We start from the raw sequence: 15265 nt of genomic DNA, 5'->3' as shown, positions 1-15265 counted from the left end.
TGCACCATAACTGAATATGCAAATGATCACTTTATGCCCCTGAAACCAGGCTGGCACCCAGAACCGCTGGTGTACAGCAAGCCTTTAGCTTATACATGTTACAGAGCCACACCAACCCCACATGCAGACAGCTGGTTTCAGACTGTTGTTCCTCCTCAGTACATGGTAGGGACTAATATGGCAGGGGTGTCAAACTCAAATACAAAGTGGGCTGAAACTGTACACTGGGACCTAGTCATGGGCCAACTTCACTGTCTACTGGCCACCATCCTCCCTCATAAAGTTCCCCAGTTTTTAACGGCCTCCCTCCAACCCCTATACAGTTCCCTAGTGTCTAGTGGTCCTCCTTCACCATACAGTTTCCTGGTGTCTAGAGGCCTCCACCCTCCCCTATACAGTTCCGTAGTGTCCAGAGGCCCCCAACCTCCCTGATACAGTTCCTAGTGCTTATTGATTTAAAGGGTTTCTCTTGCACTTTAAAAAAAACAAAAAACTGCCTCTTACCTGGGGCTTCTATCGGCCCCCCTGCATCTTGAATCTCGTGCGTTCCCCATCACCAGTGTAATTATTCATCTAACTAGACTTTAGAACTGCGGTTGCGCGGACGTGGCCGCACCTGTGCTCGCTCCTGCGCACGTCAGCGGGAGCTTACTGCGCAGTACACAGTTTTCCTGTGCTGCGCTTGCGTAGTAAGCTCCCGCTGACGCGCGCAGGAACGCGCATGGCCGGGCATCTGCACTTCTATTTGTCTAGTTAGACGAATAATTACACCGGTGGTGGGGAACTGGAGATCGGAGGAGGACGGCGCGAGACATTCCAGCAGCAGGGAGCCGATAGAAGCCCCAGGTAAGTGGCAGTTTTTTGTTTTTTAAAAGTGCAGGAGAACCCCTTTAACTCTGGCTTCCCTGGTGGTCTAGAGTGGGCCAAGCATAATGCAAAGCAGGAAAGCCACTTGAGGGCCAAATTGAATGGCTCTGAGGGCCAGATTTGGCCTGCGGGCCGGAGTTTGACATGTATGCTCTATGGGATAGATATTAATGACTGTGTCATTGTGATTGCTTGCGACATCCACAGCAAGATTTGTGTAAACACCTCCAGATCAGACAGACTTTTATTAAAAGTTTTTCTCTGAGGCACATTGACATGTGAATAATTATGAGCTGATTTGATGCAGATTTATAGAGCTTGGAAATGGACCAATCAAATGCAGCAGCATAGCGTGACCTCACAGTTGCTGGGCGGGATGCAGCATCTTCCTGGCCGAGCTGTGACGGCAATGCAGTATGTCCCGTTGAAGGGACTTCATATGCTTTGATGGGCATTACATCCAAGGCTGGCAACCTGCATGCATTTTTTGAAAGGAAGGCCTGCACTGTGTGTTACTAATCGAACGGCATTGCCCCTCCCCCCACCCCGAATGCTGACCAGTCTCTTGTGTGTTGCCATGGAGATTGGGAACCTCCAACTGGAAAAGTAACCAGAGTGCCCCCCCCCTTCCTTCTGAAAAACTAACTATAACAAGTAACTTGTCTATATATCTTATCTAAAGTTTAGATAGTTTACACAGCAAATCTAGCTGCAAACAGCTTCAACAGTTTATGAATATTTATTCCTGTAATACGAGGGCAGCCATGTTCTGTTTGTCAGCATCTCCACCCCTCAACCTGTGAAAAGTCCACTCCCATCTCCTCCTCCCTCATCCCCTCTGCCTCTGAAATCTCTGGCTAGTAACACCTCCCCCTCCTCCTGCCCAGACTGAGCTCCCATAAGCCCTTGCTAAATCGCTCTAAGAGTGACGAGGCACAAAATGAGCGGTGGGCGAGGCTTGTTTAGTTTATAGGGAATTAAGTATTAAAACCAAAAAAAAAGTATTTGGCTTGAGAAATGCCCTTTAAACTATATGAAAGGAACACAACTATGCAATGAGTAAAAGTTTCTCGGATCCACTTTAATCAACCAACTCCTATGGCTTTTAGCATAGCGAGGGGTACCCTGGGAGGTAGTAGTAGGACCCCCTACTTCGCACCACAAATCAAACTTGTCCCAAGGTTTAAAGGCATACTGCTTTTCTTTACATCCATGCTTCATATATGGGAGTAAAATAATTCAGAGGTTTAGGAGGGATTATTATGTATTTATATTGCACTGACCTCTTCTGCAGCACTTTACAGAGTACATAGTCCTATCACTGACCGTCCTCAGAGGAGCTCACCATCTAATCCTACCATAGTCATAGCCTAATGTCCTACCATATTCTTATTATGTATTTATATAGCACTGACATCCTCTGCAGCACATTACAGAGTACATAGTCATGTTACGGACTGTCCTCAGAGGGGCTCACAATCTAATCCTACCATAGTCGTAGTCTAATGTCCTACCATATTATTATTATATATTTATATAGCACTGCCATCTTCTGCAGCACTGTACAGAGTACATAGTCATGTCACTGACTGTCCTCAGAGGGGCTCACAATCTAATCCTACCATAGTCTAATGTCCTACCATATTATTATTATGTATTTATATAGTACTGACATCTTCTGCAGCACTGTACAGAGTACATAGTCATGTCACTGATTATCCTCAGAGGAGCTCACACTCTAATCCCTACCATAGTCTAATGTCCTACCATATTATTATGTATTTATATAGCACTGACATCTTCTGCAGCACTATACAGAGTACATAGTCATGTCACTGACCGTCCTTAGAGGAGCTCAGTCTAATCCTACCATAGTCATAGTATAATGTCTTACCATATTATTATGTATTTATATAGCACTGGCATCTTCTGCAGCGCTGTACAGAGTACATAGTCATGTCATTGACTGTCCGCAGAGGAGCTCACAATCTTATCCTACCATAGTATGGAGCCTTGCCCTCTCAGAGATGTTTAGCCTTGGCTGTTTAGCTATTTAGCTATGTAGCTATGTGGAATTCTCCTTAGAGAGGATTCTGGAAAACTAGGTATTACTTTCACTGGCTTTGGAAGTCTCAGAAACAAACATTCCGCAGAGATGTACCTCCCAGAAGTAAAAAAAAGAAAAAGAAAATGTCACCTGTGCTAAATTTCAGAAAGTAAATTGGGGAAGGAACAATTTAACAATGGGCAAACACTAACTAAATAATTTAGAAATAATTATTGTAAAAAAATAAAAAAAAATTCATTACATTTTTTTTTCACCACAGCTGCTCTTTATTATCATTAGCTGTAATGGTCACATGCTGGGATCCGAGCTACAGAGCCATCCCAGAACTGAAACTAAAAGTCAGTGTGCAAGCTGCGTGTCATACTACGCCATTACAGTGCAATGGGGCAGAACTGGTTAGTCCATACCGGACAGGTGGAAAGCTATTAAGTAACAGCAGTTCCCCGCATGCCTGCAGTCACTTCTTCTTCACAAACCAGTCCCACTCAGCCAATCACCCTGGAGGAACCAGACACAAAGGCTCCAGATCTCAGGAACCCCGCGTGAGCAAGGGGATTGGGGGATTTACTTTGGCAGGAGGTGTGGTCCTAAAAAGTGGGTGCGGCTTTTATTTTTTGCAACAGCCTTATTGGGGCTGTACACACATCCAACGTTGACTGTCCAATTTTACCACATCTGTGTAGTATGAGTGCTTACCTGAACAATCTGCTCATATACAAGATCTAGTGCAGGCATGGGCAAATTCGGCCCTCCAGCTGTTATGGAACTACAAGTCCCACAATGCATTTGCCTTTATTAGTCATTACTGTGGCTGTCAGACTCCTGCAATGCATTGTGGGACTGGTAGTTCCTTAACAGCTGGAGGGCCAAGTTTGCCCATGCCTGATCTAGTGTCTCTCATCCTACATGGAGGTGGTAACATTGGCCAGTCAGAACTGGATATGTGATCTTTATTTCTCCCCGTTCCATGTTCTTTCCTATGTAGCGCTATATACTATGTTACAATGGGCCAGATTTATCAAGAATGTCTCAAGAGTGTCTGGTAGGTTTTTAGAAATCCGTGCAGAACTGTCTCAGGCATCCTAAGAAATCATTAGATAGTGCAGATTCCTTCTAAAACGATTGTATAATAGGAGGAGCTAGGGAGGTCTCTCAGACAGTGCAGGGTGTGAGGGGAATTGCTGTTGCTGAGGTAACCAACACACCTGCTGTATTGATAGTAGCAGGCTCTGAGGAGGAATTCAGCAGGGGGAGGAGCACCACACAAATCATGTCTAGCCTGCACTCTGCAATCATGTCTAGCATGCAGTTCTACATCTGTAGAACTGCTATCAGGCACTTCTTAATCTGCACCAGTTTAGGGATGGATTTTCACTTCTCTTAACTGTAGTGCAGCTCTAGAAATTCATGCTAAACTGCCACTATTACCTAGGACTTAAGAAGGGTTTTATTATCGGGCTGTGGAGTCGGTACAAAAATCTTCCAACTCCGACTCCTCAGTTTCTAAAACCACGACTCTGACTCCGGGTACCCAAAATTGCTCGGACTCCGACTCCTTGACTCCGACTCTTTAGTCTAATACTTAACAGGGCTGTGGATTTTGTACAAAAATCATGCGACTCCGACTCCTCAGTTTCTAAAACCACGACTCCGGGTGCCCAAAATTGCCTCGACTCCAACTCTGACTCCACAGCCCTATATTATCATGCAGAACTGTTCTACCTGCTGGTTAGAACAGATTAAGAAGAAAAAACTGTCGGTAATGCATTTACAAATCTCCCCGAATGTTTCTTACTAGAGCTCCCACAATTATAGTGCTCACCTATTATTAAATTCTTAGTACTCCCCATCACACTGTTTATTGTAGTGCTGTGACGGCGCTTTTTATCACACTCCTACCCCCATTTTTATGCCTACTCCTATGCCTGTCTCGCTACTCCAGTGCTTCTAAGGGCCTGTACACATGCTCAACTGATGTTGTCTGTCTGGGATCATGAGCTGATCCTCTATGGCAATATCGCTGGGCCGGGCTGCACACAGGTGTCAACTGTGTAGCTGGTAACGTGCTGTGTGGGCCTGACGGAGGGACAGCAATGGTTCATGTGTGACATCACACGGCAGGCGGGGGATCGGCATCTGTGGGGTTGAGTACATCTGTCTGTCAGATCGCTCGTGGGTTGCCAGGTGCAGTACACACACCGAATTGTCAGCTGTGGCGTTCGTTGTGGGCCCGCCGCAGCCTAGTTAAAGTGGACCCAAGATAAACTTTTACTCATTGCATAATTGTGCCCCTTACATATAGTTTATAGGGCATTCCTCAAGCCAAATACCTTTTTTTTTTTGTTTTAATACCCTATTTCCCTATAAACAAAATAAGCCTCGCCCACATCTCCTCCGGGGCCTAAGCATTTTGAGTCCCATGTAGCAAGTGCTCATGGGAGCTCGGTGTGGGGGGAGGAGGCTTTTTCCCGAAGGAGGAGTTACAAGCCAGAGATTTTAAAAGCAAAGGGGAGGGGAGTGGAGCTTTCACAGGCTGAGGTGTGGAGATGCAGAGCAGCTTGCCTGTGTGATGACAAGCAGAATATGGCTCTCATTGTATCACAGGAAGAAATAATCATATAAGACTCGATTCATAAAGCATTACCGCATGCGGTATTGCAGAAAACAGCTGAATACTGATCACTTAGGAAAATGTCAATTCACAAAGGCGGTTACCGCATGAAAAACTGAAGTTACCGAGCTGTGAGGGAAATTAACGACTTGTGCGGTAAATACCTCAATGAATGCAGGGCTGTGGAGTCGGTACAAAAATCCACCAACTCCGACTCCTCAGTTTAGGATTCCTCCGACTCCTCTAATTTGCATATGACAATCTTGTTGATTGAAAGTATGTAACATGAAATTCACCTCTTAACTGCCAACGCTTAGGAATTTTAAAAGACAACTGAAGTGAGAAGGAAATGGAGACTGCCATATTTATTCCCTTTAGTCATAGACTAAAACTAGTCCTTGGTAAGAGTACTTGTAAAAGGTACAGACCGGAACAAAGAACATCTATTAGGCCCTAGGCAATGTAAGTGTGGGTGCATGTAAGAGTGATGTGCAGGTACTCTGCAGGGGAATAAGGGGATTCTTCCTCTATTACACATTCTACATGTACAATCTGAACATCTATCAGGCCCTAGGCAATGTAAGTGTGGGTACATGTAAGAATGATGTGCAGGTACTCTGCAGGGTAATGAGGAGATTCTTCCTCTATTACATTCTTCACGCACAATCTGAACAAGGTTTATGGGTGATAGACAACACCTCTGTGTTCAATGTGCACAACATTCTCAGTGGATTCCCTGCAGCTCTGTGGGGGGTGCATATGTAGAGTATAGTACTACTGTGTAACAAAGTAAACCTGAGACAGATGAAATTAAAGTTTTATACATACCTGGGGCTTCCTCCAGCCGCCTTCAGGATAATCATTCCCTGCCGCTTCAGCTCTGACTTGGGCTAATACCATGGGGGGCATTTTGTAAATTTGCACTGTGGGATATTTGTTGTATAGCACTTGTATATATGTATAGCACCTTCTGAGGAAGCCTTGTTTAGGTGAAATGAGATTTCATTAGGGTTCTATGTACAGCACTATGCACTTTCCCTGAATCACTATTAGCTCTTTTGCCTCCCTGTGTGCAGTGGACTGGGTAACCATATACCCTGAGGTGTCAGGAATTGGATGTGCGATTTTATCTTTTGTCTGTACACCTTGGTCCCATCCACTGTAACCAGTGTATGTTCGGCAACCCTCGGATGAGATAGCTACACCTCACTTGCAGTGTCGGGTGGAGGGGGATTAGCCAAGACCCTCATTACCGGAGGTTGTAATCCCTATTTGAGGGCTTCACTGGGGACCGACCAACATTTGTGGCGGCCCACCTTTTTAATATTATTATAATAAAGTTAATAACACTTGTATATATGTACCTATAGGGCATGTCAGTTAGGGCTGGTTCAGACGGGCGTTTTTGTGGCGTTTAACGCAGCGTTTCAGACGCAGCGTTTTTTGGGATCTACTGCCATCCCATGCAAGTGAATGGGAGCGTTTAGAGCTGGCTTTTGCAGGCTTTCATGAAAGCCTGGCAGTAGATCCCAGCATTGCGTCTAGTCTCAAAAGCAACATGCTGCTTTCAGAGGCAGTAAACGCGAGGAAACAATAGCAGAGACCAGAACTGCTAGCCTTGAACGCCTTTCAAAAGCTAGCTTTTAAACGCTGGCGTTTGAACGCAATGCCAAGCAAAAGCTCAGCAGACGCCCGTGTGAACCAGCCCTTAGACAGTAGTGTTTGTAGAATTTTCCCTGGTACTTATCTGTCTTTCGGTCAGTGTGTGGTATCCAGTGAGAACACACCCATAGCATTACAATGGCAAGAACTTTTGAAATCACAAAGCGCTCAAAAAAGCTCTTGTAGTGTGAACCAGCCCTAAGGGAGGAAATGACATTAGGATTGGCTTCAGACAGAGGCTGTAAAGATGGAAAATGCCTGAAACCGGTTTCTCTTTATTTAGTAGATAAGATTCACTGAAATCTAAATGTGGACAGTACAATGCATATGTTATGCAGGTAGAACAAGTTATTTATCTACTTATATATGTGTTTTTTTCTTAGGATAGTATGGATAATCCTACTGCTTTAAAGAGAACCCGAGGTGGGTTTTAAAAATCCTAATTGCACACAGAGGCTGGGTCTGCATATAATGCCCAGCCTCTGTTACTATATTGTGCCCCCCCCCCCCAGCGTTCTGCTGTGCCCCCCAAACTAAATTGCGCACAGCGTGTCCCCAGCTGGCTGTTTACATTGCGAGTGTCATTCTCGCCGCTCCCCCGCCTCCTCCATAGTGCCGGTCCCCACCCGCGTTCCTTTCCTCCAATCAGCGGGTAGGGAAGGGACGCAGGCGGGGAGCGGCACTATGGAGGAGGCAGGGGAGCGGCGAGAATGACACTTGCAATGTAAACAGCCGGCTGGCGACACGCTGCGTGTCGCTAGCACGAAGGTTTGATTTATGGGGGCAAGCAGAGCGCAGGGGGGGGGGGGGGGGGGGGGTCTGGGGAAGAACAATATAGCAGCAGAGGCTGGGCATTAAATGCAGACCCAGCCTTTGTGTGCAATTAGGATTTTTAAAACCCACCTCGGGTTCTCTTTAAGGAACAAGCGACACCCATGCTAACCTAGAAATAAAAAACACATATATAAGTAGATAAATACTACTTCTACTTACATAACATATGTATTGCACTGTCCACGTTATGACTCCTGTGAATTGTATAAAGGAAAAGCAGAGAATCCTATTCTAGACAGTTCCCATTTTGGTTACCTTTGACCTCCTGACATTTCCTCCCTCACTTTTTCTTTCTCCTCTAGCTAATAGTGTATTCGTTACCCGCCCTCCTCCCAGAGTCTTCAGACTCATACAGATAAGTTAAAGAGGAACTCCCGTTCATTTTTACAATAATTATGTATAAATGATTTAGTCAGTGCTTGCCCATTGCAAAATCTTTTAATCCCTGATTTACAGTCTGACATTTATTACATGGAGACATTTTTACTGCTGGCAGGTGATGTAGTTGCTGCATGCTTTTTTGGCAGTTGTAAACAGCTATTTCCCACAATGCAACAAGCTTCACAGACCGGAAACTGCCAGGAGTACCACGGTCCACAGAGTTTCTTGTGGGAGGGGTTTCCCCACTATTTCAGTCATACAGCGCCCCCTGATGGTCTGGAAAAGGAATCGATTTCTCATGTAAAAGAGGGTATCAGCTACTGATTGGGATAAAGTTCAATTCTTGGTCAGAGTATCTCTTTAATTGGCTTCCCCCTAAAATTGGCCCTAGACTCCGATACATACACTACATGATACATATATAGACATATGACTATGGTAGGGATTGTGAGCCCCTCTGAGGGACGGTTAGTGACAGGACAATATACTCTGTACAGCGCTGCGGAATGTGTCAGCACTATACACAACACTAAATAATAGTAATGAAAAAGATCAGCGTGTAATACGTACTTTGGTATGTTTAAACATATGGGTTTACTTAGACTTATAAAGGCAATGTTTTTTATCTGTTTACAGAACTGCTCATTCTATAGAACACTATGGAAGTTTTGAGCCGTTTCACACAACGTTTCCTGTTTTCTTTTTCATCCTTATAGAAAAGAGCACCCAAACTTCGGCCATCTTTGACCAACCAGAGGTGGGAGAGCACCTATTTTGGAGTTCCACTGGTTAATGTAGTGACCCCAGACAGACCCATTCCTATCTTCATTGAGAAGTGTGTGGAGTACATTGAGACCACTGGTGAGTGTGCCTGTGTGGAGTATCTGTATGCATCGGCAGAGAATAATGGGTGTGGTGTACAGCACATGGGCGGAGCACAGGGAGTGGGGTAAAGGGCATTGGCAGAGCACACGATGAGGTGTGGTGGGCAGGGGCAGAACATGGAGTCGGGACGAAGTCTGTAGGGGGCAGTGTAGTGTACAGGGCAGAAAACACGGAGGGGTGTGGTGTATAGGGCAGGGCCAGAGCATGCAAGGTGGTATACAGAAACGCTTTGCACTTTTGGGGTACTATATAATAAATATAATTCCTTTTTATACAGTCTTTCGTGTCTGCTTTATGGAGGTAAGTCCAACGCTTCCTCCAGGGAACGGTCAGAGCATGCAGTGGGGTGTACAGGCCATGGGCGGAGCACACAGTGTAGGTATAGTGTACAGGGCAGGGACGGAGCACACAGTGGAGTGGGGCTGTACAGGGCAGGGGCGGAGCACAGAGTGGGGTGGGGGTGTACAGGGCAGGTGCAGAGCCCACTTTCAGGTGTGGTGTACTGGGCAGGAGCGGAGCATATATTGTAGTTATGGTGTACAGGCCAGGGACGGAGCACACAGTGTAGGTATTGTGTACAGGGCAGGGGCGGAGCACACAGTGTAGGTATTGTGTACTAGGCAGGAGCGGAGCATATATTGTAGTTCTGGTGTACAAGGCAGGGACGGAGCACACAGTGTAGGTATTGTGTACAGGGCAGTGTTGGGAATGTGTCGAGGCTATGCTGTACAAAGCAGGGACAGAGCAATATAGTGTAAGTAAGGTGTACAGGGCAGGGGCGGAGCACAATACAAAGAGCACGTGTGTAAATGGGATGTGTCATGTACAGGGTGAGGGAAAAAGCACATATTGTGGGTGTGCTACAGGGCAGGGGCAAAGCACATGGTGCAGGTATGATGCACAGGGCGTTTGCGTAGCACACAGTGGGGTGTGGTATACAGGCAGGGGTGGAGCATATAATGTAGGTATGGTGTACAGGGCATGTGTAGAGTGTATGATGTACAGTGCATGGGTGGAGCACATAATGTGGGAATGGTGGGTGGGGCAGCGTTGGAGCACACAGTGGGGTGTGGTGTAAAGGCAGGGGTGGAGCATATAATGTAGGTATGGTGTACAGGGCATGTGTAGTGTATGATGTACAGTGCATGGGTGGAGCACATAGTGTGGGAATGGTGGGCGGGGCAGGGTTGGAGCACACAGTGGGGTGTGGTATACAGGCAGGGGTGGAGCATATAATGTAGGTATGGTGTACAGGGCATGTGTAGAGTGTATGATGTACAGTGCATGGGTGGAGCACATATTGTGGGAATGGTGGGCGGGGCAAAGCACACAAACTGGGTATGATGTAAGTGGCCTTCCTGTGATTTCCACCAATATTTATGACTTTTTTCCTATAAGCAGGAATGAGCACGGAAGGACTCTATAGAGTCTGCGGCAATAAGGCAGAGATGGACGCCCTGCAGAGACAGTTTGATCAAGGTGAGCATCACACATCAGTCAGGGAGGGATCCGGTGAGAGGAGTCTGGCCTCAGTGAACCAGGAATGGGAGATTGAGTGATGCAGAGGGCTGGGTTTACTATTTTGTTACCGTTACTTGTCTCATTAGCAGATAGTTTATAGCAGCTTAAAACCCCAGCTATCCGCTCCCCTTCTTACCCCCTCCCACTTTGCAGTCCCTCTGCTGCACTCCTCACCCCTCCCACTCCACCATCCTTCCACTCCCCTCATCAACCCTTCCACTTCACCATCCCTCTGCCCCCCTCTTTACCCCTCCCATTCCGCTCTCCTTCTGCTCCCCTCCTTACCCCTCCCATTCTGCTTTCTTTCTGCTCCCCTCCTTACCCCTCCCATTCCGCTGTCCTTCTGCTCCCCTCCTTACCCCTCACATTCCGCTGTCCTTCTGCTCCCCTCCTTACCCCTCCCATTCCGCTGTCCTTCTGCTCCCCTCCTTACCCCTCCCATTCCGCTGTCCTTCTGCTCCCCTCCTTACCCCTCCCATTCCGCTGTCCTTCTGCTCCCCTCCTTACCCCTCCCATTCCGCTGTCCTTCTCCCCTCCTTACCCCTTTCTTTCTGCTGTCCTTCTGCTCCCCTCCTTACCTCTCCCTTTCTGCTGTCCTTCTGCTCCCCTCCTTACCCCTCCTTTTCTGCTGTCCTTCTGCTCCCCTCCTTACCCCTCCCCTTCCGCTGTCCTTCTGCTCCCCTCCTTACCTCTCCCTTTCTGCTGTCCTTCTGCTCCCTTCCTTACCTCTCCCTTTCTGCTGTCCTTCTGCTCCCCTCCTTACCTCTCCCTTTCTGCTGTCCTTCTGCTCCCCCCCCCTTACCCCTCCATTTCTGCTGTCCTTCTGCTCCCCTCCTTACCCCTTCCTTTCTGCTGTCCTTCTGCTCCCCTCCTTACCTCTCCCTTTCTGCTGTCCTTCTGCTCCCCCCCTTACCCCTCCATTTCTGCTGTCCTTCTGCTCCCCTCCTTACCCCTCCATTTCTGCTGTCCTTCTGCTCAGCCGCGATCCCGGCTTTTAATCGTCAGTTTTAGGTGGTGTTTACAAACAAAAAAGGCCGCTAACCAGGAAGTGATATGTGTGTGTGTGTGTGTGTGTGTGTGTGTGTGTGTGTATGTATGTATGTATGTGTGTGTATATATATATATATATATATATATATATATATATATATATATATATATATATATATATATATATATATATACACAGTATACTACAAGTTTTTATTACATAGGGAATTATCTGCGCTCCTGTCAGGGATTCTCACAGTTTCTCAGCATGACAATCTGAAACGGAGAGTAGAGACCTGTCTGTGAGGGATAAACAAAGCACACACAGAGCCTGCAGGGGGCATGCATAACTTCTCCCTATCACAGCAGAGCAGCGCATTCCTCTCTGTGTCGACAAAGCCTGACAAAGGAAAGAAGATTAGTAGATATATTACAGTGCAACTACAAAAGGCTGCAGTAATCCAGACCAAATTAGAACAGGTGTAGGAACTTATAGGATAGAAGAAATAAGACTGAAATTTTTGTTAGTGTCTTTAAAGGGAAGGTTCAGGGAGGGGATTAAAAAAATAAAAATAAATTTCTACTTACCTGGGACTTCCTCCAGCCCGTGGCAGGCAGGAGGGGCCCTCGCCGCCGTTCCGCAGGCTCCCGGTGGTCTCCGGTGCCCGACCCGACCTGGCCAGGCAGTACAGCCCGGCGGACGTCCGATGACGTCAGCGCGCCGGCGTGGGACGCAGAAGTCCCAGGAAATGGAGCGCAGAAGAGCCTGACCTGGCAGCCGGCCTGGTCGGGTCGGGCACCGGAGACCACCGGGAGCCTGCGGAGCGGCGGCGAGGGCACCTCCTGCCTGCCACGGGCTGGAGGAAGCCCCAGGTAAGTGGAAATTTATTTTTATTTTTTTAATCCCCTCCCTGAACCTTTCCTTTAACCCTCCCACTCCATGGCAGCTCCTACAGCTATTAGAAACCAGGAGAAAGTGCAGGGAAAATTGTGCTTGGTTCCATTTAAGAGGGACTTTTCTAGAACTTCATATTTGTTTTTGTGTTTAAGGGTTAAAGCAAACCGAAGACAGTTTAAAAAAAAAAAAAAAAAAAAAAAAGCTAGCCTCGGGATCCTCCAGACCACTGCCGCCGCTAACCCTCTTACATTTTTTGGCCGCGCTCCTCTGTGTGCATGAGCATGGCCATACTTTATTAACTTGATCTTTTTAATGGAAGCGGAAATCCTTTCTCAGCTACCCTCCTCACTCTTCCACTCTGCTGTCCCTCCTTGCCCCCCCTCCCACTCTGCTGTCCCTCCTTACCCCCCCCCCTCCCACTCTGCTGTCCCTCCTTACCCCTCCCACTCTGCTGTCCCTCCTTACCCCTCCCACTCTGCTGTCCCTCCTTACCCCTCCCATTCCGTTGTCCCTCCTTACCCCCCCTACTCTGCTGTCCCTCACCCTCCCACTCTGCTGTCCCTCCTTACCCCCCCCCCCCCCCTCTGCTGTCCCTCACCCCTCCCACTCTGCTGTCCCTCCTTACCCCTCCCACTCTGCTGTCCCTCCTTACCCCTCCCACTCTGCTGTCCCTCCTTACCCCTCCCACTCTGCTGTCCCTCCTTACCCCTCCCACTCTGCTGTCCCTGCTTACCCCTCCCATTCCGTTGTCCCTCCGATCCCCGTGATGGTAAACTCCTGTGATGGCAATCAGTTGGTGTACTCAATGAGATGCTAATCATTTTGAGTTCATGCAAAACGTATGCAACTTCAGATTCTAAGCTGCATAATACTTGCATCAACATGGAATTATCAGCATCCCATTGACCATCCTTTAGTAATGGGTGACCATTGTTGGTGACCACAGCGAGGTGGCAGATTTTGTGCGTATCAGAATAATCCACGCTGTTATAATGACGCTGTTGTCACCGGCCTCCATCTTGCAGATCACAGCCTAGACCTGGCCGAGAAGGATTTCACGATAAACGCGGTCGCTGGAGCCCTGAAGAGCTTCTTCGCCGAGCTGCCGGATCCCCTGGTGCCGTACAACCTCCAAACCGAGCTGGTGGACGCCTTCAGTAAGTGAAAAAAAAAAGAAAATAAAAAACACAAACAGTGGTGCGCCTGACAGAAGGGGGCCCCGGGCTCTGCCACCGCCAAGGACCCCCAAACCCACATGTGACACCAAGAGGGGGGAGTGCAGGTAACCCCCAGTACTCCCGCCACCAGGGGACTCACCCACACTGCCTCCATCTAAATGCTGAATGCAAAACACATGAGAAGCAAATACTCATTTCCAGCCAGAAATCTGCCATTTTGGTCCACAGACAGCCCGTCAGCCAATCAAGTGTAATGATATACACCCGAGTGTAGTACCAAATCTAGCGGAAGTTGCATAGAATCAGCAAAACAAACAGGCGAGAGGTTCGGTCGCACATAATCGTAGACTATGCAGTGTTCTCCCCAGAATGTTTTTTCAGCCGGGTGGCATGAAAAAGTAGCCGGGTGGGGTGCAACCGGAGAATGCAGGGCCGGCGCTATTCTGCGCAACTTTGCTTACAGCATAGGAGGAGGATGAGGAGGTGAGCCAATGGCAGCCGGGTGCTCACCAAAATTAGGCTAAAAGAGCCATGAAATAAGTGGCGGTAGCCAATCATATGCTTTTAATTTGAAGTTGATGCTAATTTATGCAGATTAGAAATGGAACAGTTGCTCAAATGTTTTGGTTTAATTTCCGTATGTTTATCATAAAATTAGCATCAACTCGAAATACTGACCAAATCATTGTCAATCCATAAAAAAATAAGTAGAAAATGACACAAGTAAATGACTTTTTTACTATACTTTGCTGTGTGGAGTAAACACTTGTCTTTTCAGCTAGGCCCTGTTCACAGTGATCAGTTGCGCTGCAGAATAACTCTGCATGTCATCTCACTGCCCATAAAACTCGATGGGCCTGTTCCCAGTACTGCGCTGTAACTGATTGCAGTATTCTACTAATTATGCTGCCAGCAGGAGTAAAAGGCAGAACAATGAGTGCTTAATATTTTGGCTTTTACTCCTGCTGGTACTGTAATTGGCCTGAGGAAGAGGGCTCAGACTTACGAAACGCGTTGCCTGTGCTAATTAAATTCCATTGTCCTATTGGAATTGTTGTTACTGAGATAAGCCACCTCCCACCATTTTCTTTTTTTTATTTGTTTTAAAGGACAACTGTAGTGAGAAGGATACGGAGGCTGCCATATTTATTTCCCTTTATGCAATACCAGTTGCCTGGCTGTCCTGCGGATCCTCTGCCTCTAATACTTTTAGCCATAGCCCCTGAACAAGCATGCAGCAGATCAGATGTTTCTGACATCAGATCTGACAAGATTAGCAGCATGCTTGTTTATGGTGTGATTCAGACACTACTGCAGCCAAATAGATCAAGAGGGCTGCCAGGCAACCGATATTGTTTAACAGGAAATAA

General features: G+C 47.2%; 1 protein-coding gene across 1 annotated transcript in view; it reads left to right on the top strand.

Moving 5' to 3' along the window:
* The window catches only part of ARHGAP35 (Rho GTPase activating protein 35), a 61768-nt gene that overhangs the window by 37802 nt on the left and 8701 nt on the right, over positions 1-15265 (top strand). Inside the window, exons 3-5 of the mRNA XM_068250077.1 lie at positions 9140-9284; positions 10710-10787; positions 13743-13874. Of these exons, the coding sequence (XP_068106178.1) occupies positions 9140-9284; positions 10710-10787; positions 13743-13874 (355 nt within the window). The remainder of the gene's footprint in view (positions 1-9139; positions 9285-10709; positions 10788-13742; positions 13875-15265) is intronic.

Source organism: Hyperolius riggenbachi, chromosome 8 (assembly GCF_040937935.1).
Source record: "Hyperolius riggenbachi isolate aHypRig1 chromosome 8, aHypRig1.pri, whole genome shotgun sequence".
In the NCBI taxonomy this organism is placed as follows: Eukaryota; Metazoa; Chordata; class Amphibia; order Anura; family Hyperoliidae; genus Hyperolius; species Hyperolius riggenbachi.
The sequence above is the reverse complement of the archived record's forward strand: the minus strand, read 5'-3'. Positions and strand labels throughout refer to the sequence as shown.